Here is a 14,534-nt window from a genome sequence, read left to right on the forward strand (position 1 = left end):
ATTTTAACATGCATCTACAGTATAACAAAGTATGACTGAAGGACTTGAGGGCAGGAAGACTCATGCAGACCCTCAGTACTAGTAGTACAGCAGTTCAAGTATGCCTCAAAATATCAATAGGCCTCCGTGCTCTTCTGATGACCTTTAGAGAAAAGGTCGTCTCCACTGGATATAGTATCCCTGGACTTTAGTGTACAATATGTGCTAAGGAGATATCTGAATCATGACCAATATTGTAACAGTTAAAGGTGCATGTACCAATGTACCAATCTGTAACTCCATTATTATTTACTTATTTTATTAATGATTCATTTATAGCCATTGGTTGTTGAATAATATTACTCATACATGCCTCATGAGCTACATTCAACTGTCTTACCCCATCAGAACATAAGAGTTTTACTCCATTATTTTCAAACAAACACTGTACAATATCAAAACTTGAGTGGTCAGTCATTGCATCCATTGTTCTGTCTATGAATTTGAGAGTGGTTATATTTCTCCAGCCCCATACCTCAGCTGTTTACCAAAAAAAGTGGCGGGGTGACCGTTTTGTTGTTGGTTGAATCCCAAATTGCCCCTTTAAAAGGTGACTTTTTTAGTAATTTAGCTACAAATCTAAAATACAAATGGTTTGGATTATGAATCAATAAATTCAATGAGGAAAACAACATACATTTGGACATTTGGATTTATTCACAAGCTCCTTCATTCAAAATAATCAGTACAAAATCTTCAAGGCACATAATTTCTGGATAGAGGTAACATTTGATCAACCTGATATTCAGTAGCCCACTCCTTAAAATGGTCACAGTAATATAAAATGTACTTCTGGGGGGAAACTGTCAAGACCAAGAGAATGTTACAATGAGTAGCCTACCTGAGAGAGATTAGTAAGGTATAAAACCCTTCTTTCTATTGAATAGATAGCCATGTTTTGTTCCAGACTCTCTAATCTCTAATCTTCTGGTTCCTGGGCAAGTTTAGGGGCAGTAAGGCCAGTTGTCTGCCGTTGTCTTCTCGTTGGGGTGCTCTTTGGTTTCTAGTCAGTAGGTTATATCTCTGGTCTCTCATCTATATGGTAAGGTGTGTGTATGTCTCTTTGGTCTACGCTCTTGAAGTTTGTGTGTGTGTGTGTGTGTGTGTGTGTGGGGGGGGTGTGTTTCTAGTCTCAACAGAGAGTAGCTAGGTCATAACCTTTGGTCTTAGATCTGGGTGGTGGTGTGTGCGTGTGCATGTTCGGTCTCTAAAGTCTAGCTAATGGTCTCGGGGCATGAATCTTTGGTCACTTGCTCCAAAGCTTACATTGGTCTTTGGTTTCCAGGAGTGTGTGTGTGTGTGTGTGTGTGCATTCCCTCACTTGGCATGTTTCTGGTAGATAGAGATATATTCCTGCACGTCGTCAGGGGATCCCAGGACCACAGGAAGCCTCTGGTGGATGTTGACAGGCTGGACGTCCAGCACGTTCTCTGCCCCTGTGGTGGCCATGCCTCCTGCCTGCTCTATGATGAACGCCATGGGGTTGCACTCGTACAGCAGCCTCAACTAGGGGGGGGGGGGAGAGAGAGATTCTCAATCATTTTTGGCACAGTCCCCAACTTGACATAAGGTAATTCTCACCTTCACTCGACCCATACTTGCTTGAATTGCCAGTTCTGGTATTTATCTATCAATATATAGTGCTGCTTGAAAGTATGTGAAAGTATAGATGTTTTTAGTTTTTACCATGACATTTTTATTTAATCAGAACCAATCTTTTTTTATCTGACATAACAGGTTTATATTTACCAATTCCATATATTGGTTTAGAGGAAATCATGAGTGTAGTAGAAAAACTAAATTATAAAGAAATTTGTGCAGGTGCAAAAATAAGTGAACCCCAAGTTGCATTGGTTAAATCCAGTAGATAGAGTAGTCCACTGTGTAGTCCACTGTGAGGCAAATCATTTACAAATGGAGAGCATTTAACATGGCGGCAACTCGGCCTGTAAGTGGACGCCCTTCCAAAATATCCCGAAGAGCCACAAGAAAAATCATAAATCAGGTAAAAGCCAACCCAAACATAACATCTAGAGATTTGCAGACCTCCCTTGCTGCATCTCAGGTAACTGTGCATGCTTCAACAATAAGAACACTGAATGACATTCATGGGAGGGTTGCTAGGAAGAAGCCTCTGCTGTCAAAATAGAACCAAACTGCCCGTCATAACTTTGCCAGAGACCACCTGGACAAGCCTGAAGGTTTCTGGAAGTCCGTTCTCTTGACAGATGAGTCCAAAATTGACCTTTTTGGTCACAATCAAAACCACTATGTTTGGTGAAAAACATGGTGCCTACCACCAAAAGAACCCAACAGTCAAGCATGGTGGTGGGAATGTCAAGATCTGGGGCTGCTTTTCCTCCTCTGGACCTGGACGACTCCACATCATTAAGGGAACCATGAATTCTGAGGTATACCAGGAGATATACCAGGAGATTCTTGAACAGAATATCAAGGACCTAAAGCTGGGCTGAAAATGGGTCTTCCAACAAGACAAGGACCTAAAGCATTCAAGCAAATCTACCAAAGAATGGCTCAGGAGAAAGAAGATTTGTGTTTAGGATTGGCCAAGTCAACATTCTGCCCTAAATCCAATTGAGATGCGGTGGCAAGACCTGAAACGGGCAGTTCATGCCAGACACCCCTCAAGCCTCACTCAATTGACTGAGTTCTGTATGGAGAAAAAAAAATCCCTCAAAACAGATGTCAGAGACTGATTAGTGGCTATACGAGACGTTTACTCCAAGTTATCGCTGCTAATGGAGGTGCCACAAGCTATTGACTGAAGAGGTTCACATATTTTTGCATACATAAAATCTGAGTTTTTGTTAAATAAACCACTTTCATGAAATAAGCAATGAAAATATCATTTTTTGTTTGTGGCCTTTATTTGGAATGTCTTTATTACGAATTGGGGTTTTGATAAAGATTTTATAATTGTAATATTTTATACAAAAACAATGACCATCCCTGTCGGGTTCACAAACTCTCAAGCAGCACTGTAATAGAGAATGTGCCAGCCAATAGTGCTACATCCTTGCACACAGACCTATTCTTAAGCAATTACTCTTACATTACAATGCCCCAACCAGTTCCTATTTACTCACAAATTTCTACACTTTCAAACGCTTTTGACAACACAGGATATGGAGACACTGGTTGGTCTACCGGTTGGTTTTGTAACACCAACTTGAGACTTTCAACATAAGCAACAGACATAAGGAGCAACAGGCTTGACAACATTTTGAAGCATTGTCAAAAAGATGAGAAAATACTGTGCCATCTCAACACTGATTATGGATGCTTCTCAATACTGTCAAATAGCATCTTCTCACTATCTCCTTTCCTCCCCCTCTGTAAGTAGGCATCAATCATATTATTTTCACCCATCCTACAGATATACACCCTAGAAATGTTCCCTAAAACTGGCCAATAAAGCTTTTGAACTTGGATTTGAATTTACTCAATGCAAATAGTAAAAAATAATAAATCACATTCATGAATTTAAAAATCCTTGTGTAAAACAATGAGCAATTTTCAATTTGTTAATTGAATTTCAATTAATTTATTGCATTGCTTTGCCCCCCAACTACTTCACCCTACCTTTCCTTCGGGGCTCTTCGAATTAGCTGGGTAGAGGAAGATGCCTCCGTACACCAGGGTCCGGTGTACGTCTGCTACCATGGATCCCACGTACCGTGCACCATAAGGTGCACTACCATCCTAAACAGCAGAGTTGCACAAACATTTCATCATGCTAGCTGTTTGCAAAAAGCAGAGAATGTACTTCGCCATGTGTGTGAGATATGTATTTCTATCATCAATGTTAATGGCAACATTACCTGAGGGAACTTCTTGTTCTGCAGATACTCTGTGACAGCAGGGTCAAAGTATGTGGCATAGCCTTCGTTGAGACTGTAGATATTCCCTTTCTTCTTGATCTTCACATCTCGATCCACCAGGATGAACTCTCCAATTGCCTGACACAGAATGTCAAATCCATGAATAACAAAAAAATCTAGGTTTGAAAGTAACCCTGTAGTTACCAATTGTGCTGAATTAATTGAGGTAAGTGCTCATTGTAACCCATAGTTACCACATAGTTTCTCAGTAAATACTGGATAAATACCAGCTGTAACAAGGCTGTGAAAACAAGGGGCTAATGGTTCTAGGTTGGAAAGTAATCTACAAGAGCATTGATTAATGAGGCACCTTAACAGTAATGATGACAGATGCTGCTTTTGATCTACCTGAAATAATGTATTTGATTGCCTACCCTATGTGACATTAACAGTTGAGAAAGAATTGCACATTTAATTTGAAGGAATATAATTACATTGTAATTACAAAATTGTAAGCTTTTCAAATCAACTGAGGTGATTGCTGCTTCTTTAAAACAAACATGTATTAATTAATCTATTCATGCATTGCTTACATAGGTAAGTCCCATTGAGACAAAGATGAAGACAAAGAACTAGACTGAAGGTATGAGAAGGTAGTCACCGGGTCCAGCATGAAGCAGTTGACTCCCTGGCCGGTGGAGAGTACCATCATGGTGGCACTGCCATAGAGGGCATACCCTGCTGCCACGGTGTTCCTACCAGGCTGCAGGGCATCATTCTCACACGGTTCATCGTCTGTACTCTGAGGGCAAAGCCAGATATCTGGATCAGTTGTCATACTCACCTCTCCACTATAAAAAACTATGATGTGGGTTCTAAACATTTATACATCCCCACATAATACTTGGACAAGCAAAGCACACCGTCAATCAGGTTTGAAATGGAATTGATCCCAAGTGCATCTATGCCATTACCATCTCCATGATGGGATTCAGTGCATAAAATGTAAACTTGAAATAAAAGAAGAGTGATAGAACAGTCTTAAAAATCGCTGGCAGAGTGTGGATATGATTACTTCAACATTGATATCAATGCACCCCGGGGGTGGAACTTAGCTATACCTTTCTGTAGATGGAAAAGATGGTTCCGATGGATGCAAGACAGTCAATGTTTGAGGAGCCGTCCAGTGGATCGAAGCACACTATATATTTACCCTTAAAAAGATTTGAAAAAAGATTAGTAACATTTCAGCATTAAAAAAGGAGACCCATATTGTCTCTAAACCTTAAATGCAATTAAACACTGTCAGTTTATTTTGATAGTCCCCAAGAGATGCATCTACGGTATATGCAACAAACCTCTCATTATGAATAGGTTACATTTCTAATTTGTCAACTGAATTTCTGCATCTAGAGTTGAACGACAAGAGATTAAACATCAAATTGAACTCTTAGTTAGTGAAACATGTGGAACATCTATTAATCAGTAGGGCAAAATGGATCCCTTGTGTTAGCTCCCTGAGCTATTGCCTAGGCTTTAGTGGTTTCAGTTGTTGTGTTTAGTGGGCAGTGGTGTTGCCTAGGCTTTAGTGGTTTAGGTGTTTTTTCAGTGGGCAGTGGAGTTGCACCTACCCTCCTGTCTAGCTCAACAATGATGGCATTCTCATCCTCCTCAGACACAAGCACGCAGGATGTGAAGGAGGACTTAATCATGTTGATGACCAGGTGATTGGACAGAATATCCAGCTTCTTCACCTGGTCGCCTGTCACATTGGTGCTGCCTGCAATGCCATAACTGACGAGAGGAAAAAGAGAAGGGACAGATTTTTTTTATTAAGAGAATGTTGCTGTGACAAAAGCATGGTTTATGAAACAGGGTTGACAGCATATTTATTTAACCTTTATTTACACAGGGGAAACACACTGAGACCAAGGACTCTTTTGCAGGTGCACCCTGTCCACAATATTTACAGAATAACAAAACACATAAAAAATACAACACAGTTCAATACATCATATAAAACCACAATATATGAGGAGAAACAATCACATCTTTCACCAAGGAGGTCCTCAATTAATACCCTAAATTGCCTAAGTGGCACCAGAACATCCAACTGAAATTGTTTCTGTAGATTGTTCCAGCAGTTAGGTGCACCATAACTAAAAGCCGATTTACCCAATTCGGTGGAGACCCGGGGAAGAGTTAACCAATTCTGAGAATGGGTTAGGTAATTTATGTTCTTAAATTTTAATAATGAGGTTAGGCAAGCCGGGATTTAAGCAATGTACTTGAAAGACAGGGAGAGATGTATATGGTTGTTTTTAATTGATCAGTCCTTACAAAAAGCCTCCAATTCAGATTTACTGATCAAGGAAGTGATGTTAAGTTATGGAAATGTGTGCAAGGCAAGCATGACACTGCATTTCTTGACGGAGGACGTTTGTCAATGCAACATCAATGGCAATAGCAATGAATAAGTTGTGCAACGTACAATAACTTTGTAGAATGTGCAATGTACTTGTAGTCCACTGACTAATAGAATGACTATCTATCATTATGGCATGAAATTGACATGTCTCTTTCCTCATTTTGCACACCACATAAAACCTGAGACACTGGAATGAAGTTGCACAAAATGCATTTTGTTACCATATATTAACCCATGTGAAGTGGGTGTGCCTGGTTTGAGCTGTGATTAACATGAGTGGTCAACACACCTTGTGTGTCTACGTGAGTTGCACAATGTGTGGCGAGTTGAGCAAGTTTAATTTCTCGTCATATTTTACGCAATGACTATAAAAAGTGTGTCCCATTCATAAAGTTCCACGGTGACTTATAATTAGTTAGTAGAGCGAACGACAAAACAGTTTTCCACAGAGTAGATCAAAATAAAATAAAAAGTTGTTGAAAGCATAATTATTGAGTATGGCATGCAAGTCAAATCTTAGTCACACAATTATTTGGTAGTACTTACAGATTGGCAATACCAGCCTTTCGAACTGCAGTGGAGATGGCTTTAATTGCTGTGCACAATGAATTGAGGAGCGTTGTTAGCTCTCCTGTACCTTTAGCTTTTCTCCCTTCTTCCAAAACAAACCGTGTTAAAGTGACCACATTAGTATCGAATGATCCTCTATCTGACATGGTTGAAGATAGGTCAGACGCCTGAAGAGTCCTCTGTAAAACAAGAGGAAATAGGTAAATTCACAAAATTAAATGCCTGCAACACGGAACTCGGAAACGAGAGGGGGCGTGAAGAAAAAATAGCCAATCCAAGTGGAAGCGCACAGAGAAAGAGGAGTGGCGGTTTACAACACAGAGCAAGCTTTGTACAATACAGATGAACTGATACTGTTGCCAGAATAGGAGGATATGTGGCAAATAATAGATTCTCTCATGCTTGAAATCAAGTTGAAGCTGACTTTTGCGAATACACAGCAGGCGCATGGTTTGTCAGCGTTTTAAGTCAATGTGTGGGATATTTAAAAAGAATAACAATTACATTTTTAAGGCTTCAGTGTGTGGCATAATTAGTCATTAGAGGCGTTTAAAATTATCTGGCATTCACACGTTTCCTTAATTTTCACATTACAAATAACTCTAAACCATCCCTCATCATCATGGAATCAACTTTATGCCCAAAACTCATTTTGCACAAGCATACATATGCACGAATATAATTTGGTTGAAATATAATCCTACGGCTTTTGCATCGATATTTTCTTGTTTGATAAAATGGCATGTAGCATGAAATGCTTGGTCTCTTCTACTAGAGACCTATATCTCCATCCTTTACTTCAGTAGGCAAACATTCCATAGTTTGTCTGGACGTCACTTCACCCGACCAACGTTAATTGGAAAAATATTGTCATGAAGTGTGTTTCATTCACTCCTTGTGCAATATCCCTTTTTCAGTGACATGCATCGCCTAAGCACCAGTGGGCACGCTAGATGTCGCTCTCTCTCTACTTGAAGTGTGACCTACCGAAAAATAACTACGTCTAATGGGACATAAGTTAATGAACATTAGCACAATTTCGTGTTATTGCTTTAACACATTAGGCCTACATACCCCGAAAAATATGAACGAAATTGACCCATATTGCGCAATTTGCATAAATTGATTGCGATTACAAATTCCATAATTTGTGTGGGCATAAGTGCTAACCCAGCCCTGCATATGCATATTGTATACTGTCGGCTTTGAACGAGTGTTTTTGATGAGTTATCAGTGATGGTCAATGTTGCGTCGATATGGCAACTCGGCAACCTCGGATTGCTTGTTGACACGCATAATTTGGTGCCAATGATGCAGGGTCACGGGCGAGCACAATGGAAATACCATTTAGACGTTTGTCACCGTGACACTCACTTTGTCCGTCCCCAAAGTGCGCAGCCTTGCTAAACGCTTGGACTTTGAGGTGAGCTTCAGTCAAACAATCGTCTTCAATCAGGGTCTAAGGGGATGTAGGGGAAACCAGGTCTGGCTGTCCCACCTTTTTACTCTTTCCTATATTACTCTCTCTGTGCGTCACACACAACTCTGCTTCTTGGTAGGCCTATCTTTGTGAACCTTGTAGTATCATCTACCAAAATTACAGCAGCCACCACTTTTAAACCTTTGGATGCCATCTTTGCGCCCTTCGCTTTATCACAGGTGATAGTTTTAATAGGCTTAACTCTTGAGGTTCATTTACATTTTACATTTTTGATATTTAGCAAACGGTTTTATCCAAAGCGACTTACAACAAGTACATTTGTCTAAAGTAAGTGAATCATCTATACACCAGTCATCATAAGCAAAAAAACTATGCTAGGTCCGGGTTTCATTGGCAGTCACAATGCTAGAAGAAGGAAGGATTACTTTTTTTTAAATTGTTTAATTGTTTTTATTATTATTATTATTATTAACAGTAGAGGAACTGTACAGAGGAGTAGTGGGGTGAAAAGGTTCCGAATTGGCTAAATCCGCTTTTACTTTTGGTGCACCTCACTACTGGCACAATCTACACCCTTACAGTTGCTTGTTCTGTTGCCGCTCGGGCAATTTAACATATTGATCGATGACCTCTTTGTTGCGAAATGTCGTTGTTTTTCTTGATTGTGTTTTATAATGTTGCCATTTTGTATGATGTATGGTTATAAATTGTGTATATGCAGGGCTCCCTTGTAAAAGAGACATTGGTCTCAATGGGACTCCCTGCCAAAATAAAGGTTAAATAACATTAAATTAAAACTTATGTTAAAATGAAAATATTCACAGCTTTTATAATTAATGTTTACCCCATCAAAACATGCCATCACAATAATAGAAAGTGAAACTAATTTAAACTGATTAGTCAATTATGATTATATCACATTAAGTTACATCACTCTCCAGAAGTTTAATTACGATCACCTTGACAACCAACCACTGTGACTTTAAGCCTCGGTCTCTCCTATGTGAAATAACGGTTTTCATTAGGCAGAGAGACCACTCAACGGCAGAATGTTTAGTATTGTCTCTGATAATTTGTCACTAATGTTATAGGATAAACCTAATCAATTGTTCCAGCTGTGGCATAGGCTTATAGGCTAATGAATAGGCTATTGGTTAGTGGACAACATGACCTGTAAGGCATAGGCCATGGCCTTAAAACAGGTTTATGTAACGCATAGATAAGCAAAAGCAAATCTGCACTTATTTGGTCGATCGTCCTTAACTTTAAGTAATGGGGTAAATTAAAATTTGACGATAGTATAACTCATGCTCCCTTATTAGCCTACCTGTTTTGGCCCACTGGCAGCTCTCATATCAGAGCCATAGTGCGATGCTGGATGGGCGGATCATTGCTCGCCTGGCTGCCTTTGTGCGCATGAGCGCGGTTTGAGGACTTACTGGTGGAGGACAACTACAAAGGGACGAATGTGAGATAGACCGGGTCAGCAAAAGTGTGGAAGAAGTTAAGCTTATAAAATAACGAAAAGCGAAGGTGTATTAAAACTATTAAAAAACTTGGTGATGAGAGTCTTATGGCACCTGCGATCTGGGATTTAAAGAAAATAGCCTACCCTTAACAATTTGTCATTCAGTTTGCCTACGAAACACTTGCGCCGGGCATTTAGGTGAGTTGACATTGTATTTCTATGTTTGTAAATCCTACTTTAGGCATTTTTGTTATTCTGAATTTGTTGTGAGCTGTGTTTTGTCAAACTACTGCACTTACATTCAAATTGAGTTTTGCTCAATGACGGCCATTATTTTAACCACGAGATAGTGGGTAGCTATAAACGTGTGCTCTTGTTTGCCTTGCTTCCACTGCAGGAACACCAAAACTTCACGTAATTGTTTTCCCGTTCACCTGTTCACCTTTTTCTTCTTTTAGCCGTTGCTAAGCTAACCGACGTTTTCGACTTGTGAAGTGCACTTTGTGAAGTGCGAAATGCACTTTTCAGTGTTGTGCACAAATACATGGCTTTCTAAACCTTTTGTGTGTTACTGTCCGTAAAGTCTGTGGTCCTCCAGAGGTTGTTTTATAAAGACACTCCTTCCCAAGGTCCGATGACGGAACAGGTGTCAGGACTTACTTACGTACTTTCAACTAGCGATGAGCTATAGGTACTTTGGATGCTTATTGTGCAGACAGAGAAAACCAATACATGTGGGACATGTTTCTTTCCATAAGATATCAGTGATGGTCAATATTTGCATGCAATGTACTGTAGGCTACCCATGTTGCTGTATAAATATGTCTCAGCTTGCAAGTCATTTGATCATATAATTAATTAATGATTTGTCCTAATATGCATGAATAGTGAGGGGATCACGCACAGAATCTGAGAGCTCCTATTCATGTCTTTAATAGGATCAGATTAGAAGCTTTGTGCTATGATGTTGTTTTGAGTATGCTCATTGTCCCCCCACAGCCTGAAATACATGTGTGAGACCCTCACAATAGCGTCTTTATATGCCGGTGAAAGGTATTGTCATCGACTTTGGAACATTACAGACACTGTAAATGAAGCTACTGTTGGTCATATTGGAGACGTGGGAGCAGGGCCCTTCCACATTGCAGTTCTTGGACGCACCCACCAAAACATTTCAACAAGGAATCATTTTGAAGCAGTCTTCCACACATTTTTTTCTTTTTCTTTTTTTTAATCCGTTGAGGCAGTCTGAGCCATAGATGATAGCTCTATACATGCTGTGGCAGGGGGCCTGTGAGTCATTGGATTGTAGGTTTTTGAGTATCCACAGGGTGTAGATTGTGTTGAGCTTACACCTGGATGGTGGTCGCTATTGTACTGCAGACACTATTCTTGAATTTGGAGATTTTCCCAGTGGTCAAAGAGGTCTGTTTCATCTTGGAATGCACTTTGCCTAATTTTAATGATGATGAAAGGTTATGTCAATCAACAAATGAGAGATTTGACTGGGTATTTATGGAATTCCTGGAGTTCCATTATAGTGAATTTGGCATACCCAAATCCATTTGTCCACACTGGTATAACTCCACAGACTATTGTCCTTTAGTGCTTCTAGGTGGCCAAAGCAAGCTCATAATCATCCCCAGCATCTAATTGGCTAATAACCCCTTGCAACTCTCAGGTGGGAGATACACATTGGTGATGGATGGGTTGAGTTAGTCCCATAACAACGTCATGTGCTTTAGAATAAATGTGTGGTATAAATGCTCAACAGGGCTCTTAGAAAATGGCTTAGTGTGGCTTTTCTTGTTCCAGCCTGCTGTCAAGTTCCATGTCTAAACTCTATAGGCCTACTTCAATAACATTCAGATATTTTACAAAGTGAAAGTGTTGGGCCTAATTCAGAAGCTGTTTCCAAGCTGTGGGTCAATCTCATGACTTGTGTGGTCAATCAAAGTGTACATTTAGGGAGTCTTTCACCATCTTTATATTGTACATATTGTACATCTATATATTGTACTGTAACTAGCTCAGCTTACTTTCAGTCTTTACATTGTGTATGGTCAACAACATGCATCCCATGGGTTATTATTTCCACTAAAACACAGTATTTGGCACTGAGCGTTAAAACCAGTGCAGGGACTGCCTGCTGTTGGATGGTGCATAAATGTTCGTTTACAGGCACCTTGTGTTGGGTACACACACGTTGGCTCACTTATGCCCCTGTGAACATATGGTGGTGGTTTCCAAATTCACGCCTTGCTAAGAGAAGCCCCCTTCGCATGGTGATCAAAGGCTAGCCTCAACTGAAGGGGACATGTCACCTCTCTTTCTCACTCCCCTTCTAGCCATCTCTCTCTGACTGTAAAGATGGCTCCATCATGGCTCCCTGTTTGTTTAGAGGAAATTACTTCCACTTTGCTGCTCAATCTGAACTGTTTGCACATCTGATGTGGCCTTGCTGTGGCTGTAGCTCGGTAATCCCCCACAGTGGAGGAGATGGGTTCACTCTGGTCTCCATGTGGGAGGGGAGCTGGAGGGTGGGAGTTCAAATGAAGTCTAGCCTGATGTATCTTAAACTTGAATTGTATACAGATGAGTGGAAGAAGTGGGGAAATTAGTGGTTTATGGAAAAAAACCCATATAAGCTTCTAACTAGTTTCGTATTACGCTTTTTATGAGTTGTTGGCAGACTGGATAAGGGTTCCTTTGGTCAGAGTCCTCATTTGGTCACATGCTGTAAACAAAGTGTGAATCTGCTGATAAATGACAGATTTAGCTATCCAGTGGGACTACTGAGTTATAAATAAAGGATTGAGTTTGATAACGATCTGTTCACGGTTGCATGTCTTCTCCAATCTTTTATTTGTGACTAAGAATAGCCGCGCCACCCCCACCACACGCACAAATATTTCATGTTGCCATCCGTCTAAATAAGACTTGAATGACAGCGATATTTCATGGTGAGAATTTTAAATGTAAAGTATTTACAGTAGCTTGAGCCTTTCAACATATGGAAGCCTAAACATCAAACCACTATGGTCTGGAAGACTTCATGAAAGTAATAAAAACGTCTCAAGCCCCCACGATACTCCTGAATGTGTTTCAGTTCATCGGGAGACCCGCCAGCCTTGCTCTAGTGTTTTCAAATTAAGAAGGAAGTGATTATTTCCATGATCAAAGCTCTGGCAGGACTTTTAAGAATCTTGTTAAATCTCTGCTTGCTGGATTTGCAAGATTTATAAAGTTTAGAAATGGGATCTAGGGTGGATTCAAAAAAACAATTGTGCTGATTCAATGGGGTGTTTCAAAATGCTCTTCCAATGTCTGATAACTAGATAACATAAAATTGTCTTTCATGTTGCATAAAAAAGCCCTCAAGCAACTTATATCCTGTTGTCACATATGACCATGGGATTATACTGTATATGGAATATACTATAGATATGATGGATATTCCACACTGAGTGTTACATTTCCATTTCAAACTGGATACCACTAAACTTGGCACAGGGCTAGCCCTGTTCTGGAGCAAGGCTATGGTAGCACTTGTTGGTGCCAAACTTTGAAAATGTTATGATTAGATTGGGTAATTGAAGTGCTATTCAAATATCCTAAAATTCGAGGCTACTCATTTTAAAGTAAGTACTCAAAGGTTTAATATTATTGCAAGTTGGGAGAAACTACTGCAATTGGAGGGAGACTAAAATTTAAAGATGCTACAGTATTTTTGTATAATTTCAGCCACTTAAATGATCGTTCACAAGCCAAGAACTGGTCTCCGAAACAGACAGAAAAATTGTCAAGAAATTACCTGATTGGACAGAGGAGGGCACACCTCACTCCCATGAGCAAAAGCTTATCGGCCTTAAACTGAAATGTGAAGAATTAGCATCAAAAATCTCTTTAAATGTATTTGAGTCTATCATGTCTGGAATTCAAATAGGCTAGCTACTGAATGATTCGGCCTATACATAGCTAATAGCATTTTTTTTTGTTATCATTGGTGTTTACAACTTACAGATCCAGATAGAGAAACCACATGACTTAAAAAAGCTAGTGAAAAGCATTTACATCATTGTCCCCCTCATAGGCTGGTTCAGGTCACCGTGCAGGGCATGTACCAAGATACTCAAAACCCATGGCAAGTTTGACGGTATCTTATGCACTTATTAACATAAACAGAACACAACATAAAATGTATGTAGCTGATCAAGATCGAGTTTTCAGCATCCCAGACAGGCCTAAGAAAAGCATGGGACCCCAGTGTCATTGTCAGAGCATTTGTGGGAGGTCAAACAAAGTGTTTTAAGAGGTCCATTGTATGTGCTTTGTTAAGAAGTCTGGTTTTGGGAACTTTTCTTAGAATCTCTGGAAAGCTGAGACGTTCCAGTTGTGTAATAGGTTTTTGTGATCTATCTAGTTAGACATCTCATGTAGCCCAGATACTGCAGGGCCCATCAACGTCCCTAGGGCTCAAGGATGTTTTTAAACAGTTGTCCCTGAAAATTTGACTTAAAGGTACAACTTGCTACTATTTCATATGTAAATAGCATTATGGGCCTATATATTGTCCATAATAAGCAATATGTAGCTATCATAGAATGAATGGCCTTGATAAAAACGTATCACCTGAAATCTTGTCGTCGGTCCATAAAATTGCATGTTTACATCCTGCAGGTCAGGCACCCTAGAATTGAATATAGTCATCTCCATCTAAAACAGATAGAATTCGAGTTAGATTTT

General features: G+C 39.8%; 2 protein-coding genes across 2 annotated transcripts in view; one reads left to right on the plus strand and one right to left on the minus strand.

Annotated features, from left to right (window-relative positions):
• Positions 1–673: 673 nt before the first annotated feature.
• fbp1a (fructose-1,6-bisphosphatase 1a) lies at positions 674–7,087 on the minus strand. The gene is made up of 7 exons (XM_083673654.1): positions 6,856–7,087; positions 5,513–5,675; positions 5,003–5,095; positions 4,543–4,683; positions 3,882–4,019; positions 3,643–3,762; positions 674–1,545 (listed from the first exon to the last, which is right to left on the minus strand). Exons 1-7 carry the CDS (start codon positions 7,023–7,025, stop codon positions 1,357–1,359), a joined length of 1,014 nt encoding a protein of 337 aa, XP_083529780.1. The 5' UTR covers positions 7,026–7,087; the 3' UTR covers positions 674–1,356.
• Positions 7,088–9,774: 2,687 nt separating this feature from the next.
• The window catches only part of kank1a (KN motif and ankyrin repeat domains 1a), a 51,077-nt gene continuing 46,317 nt past the window's right edge, over positions 9,775–14,534 (plus strand). The window contains exon 1 of the mRNA XM_083673015.1: positions 9,775–9,986. The gene's annotated coding sequence lies outside the window, so the exon portion shown is untranslated. The remainder of the gene's footprint in view (positions 9,987–14,534) is intronic.

Source organism: Argentina silus (assembly GCF_951799395.1).
Source record: "Argentina silus genome assembly, chromosome: 7".
NCBI lineage: Eukaryota > Metazoa > Chordata > Actinopteri > Argentiniformes > Argentinidae > Argentina > Argentina silus.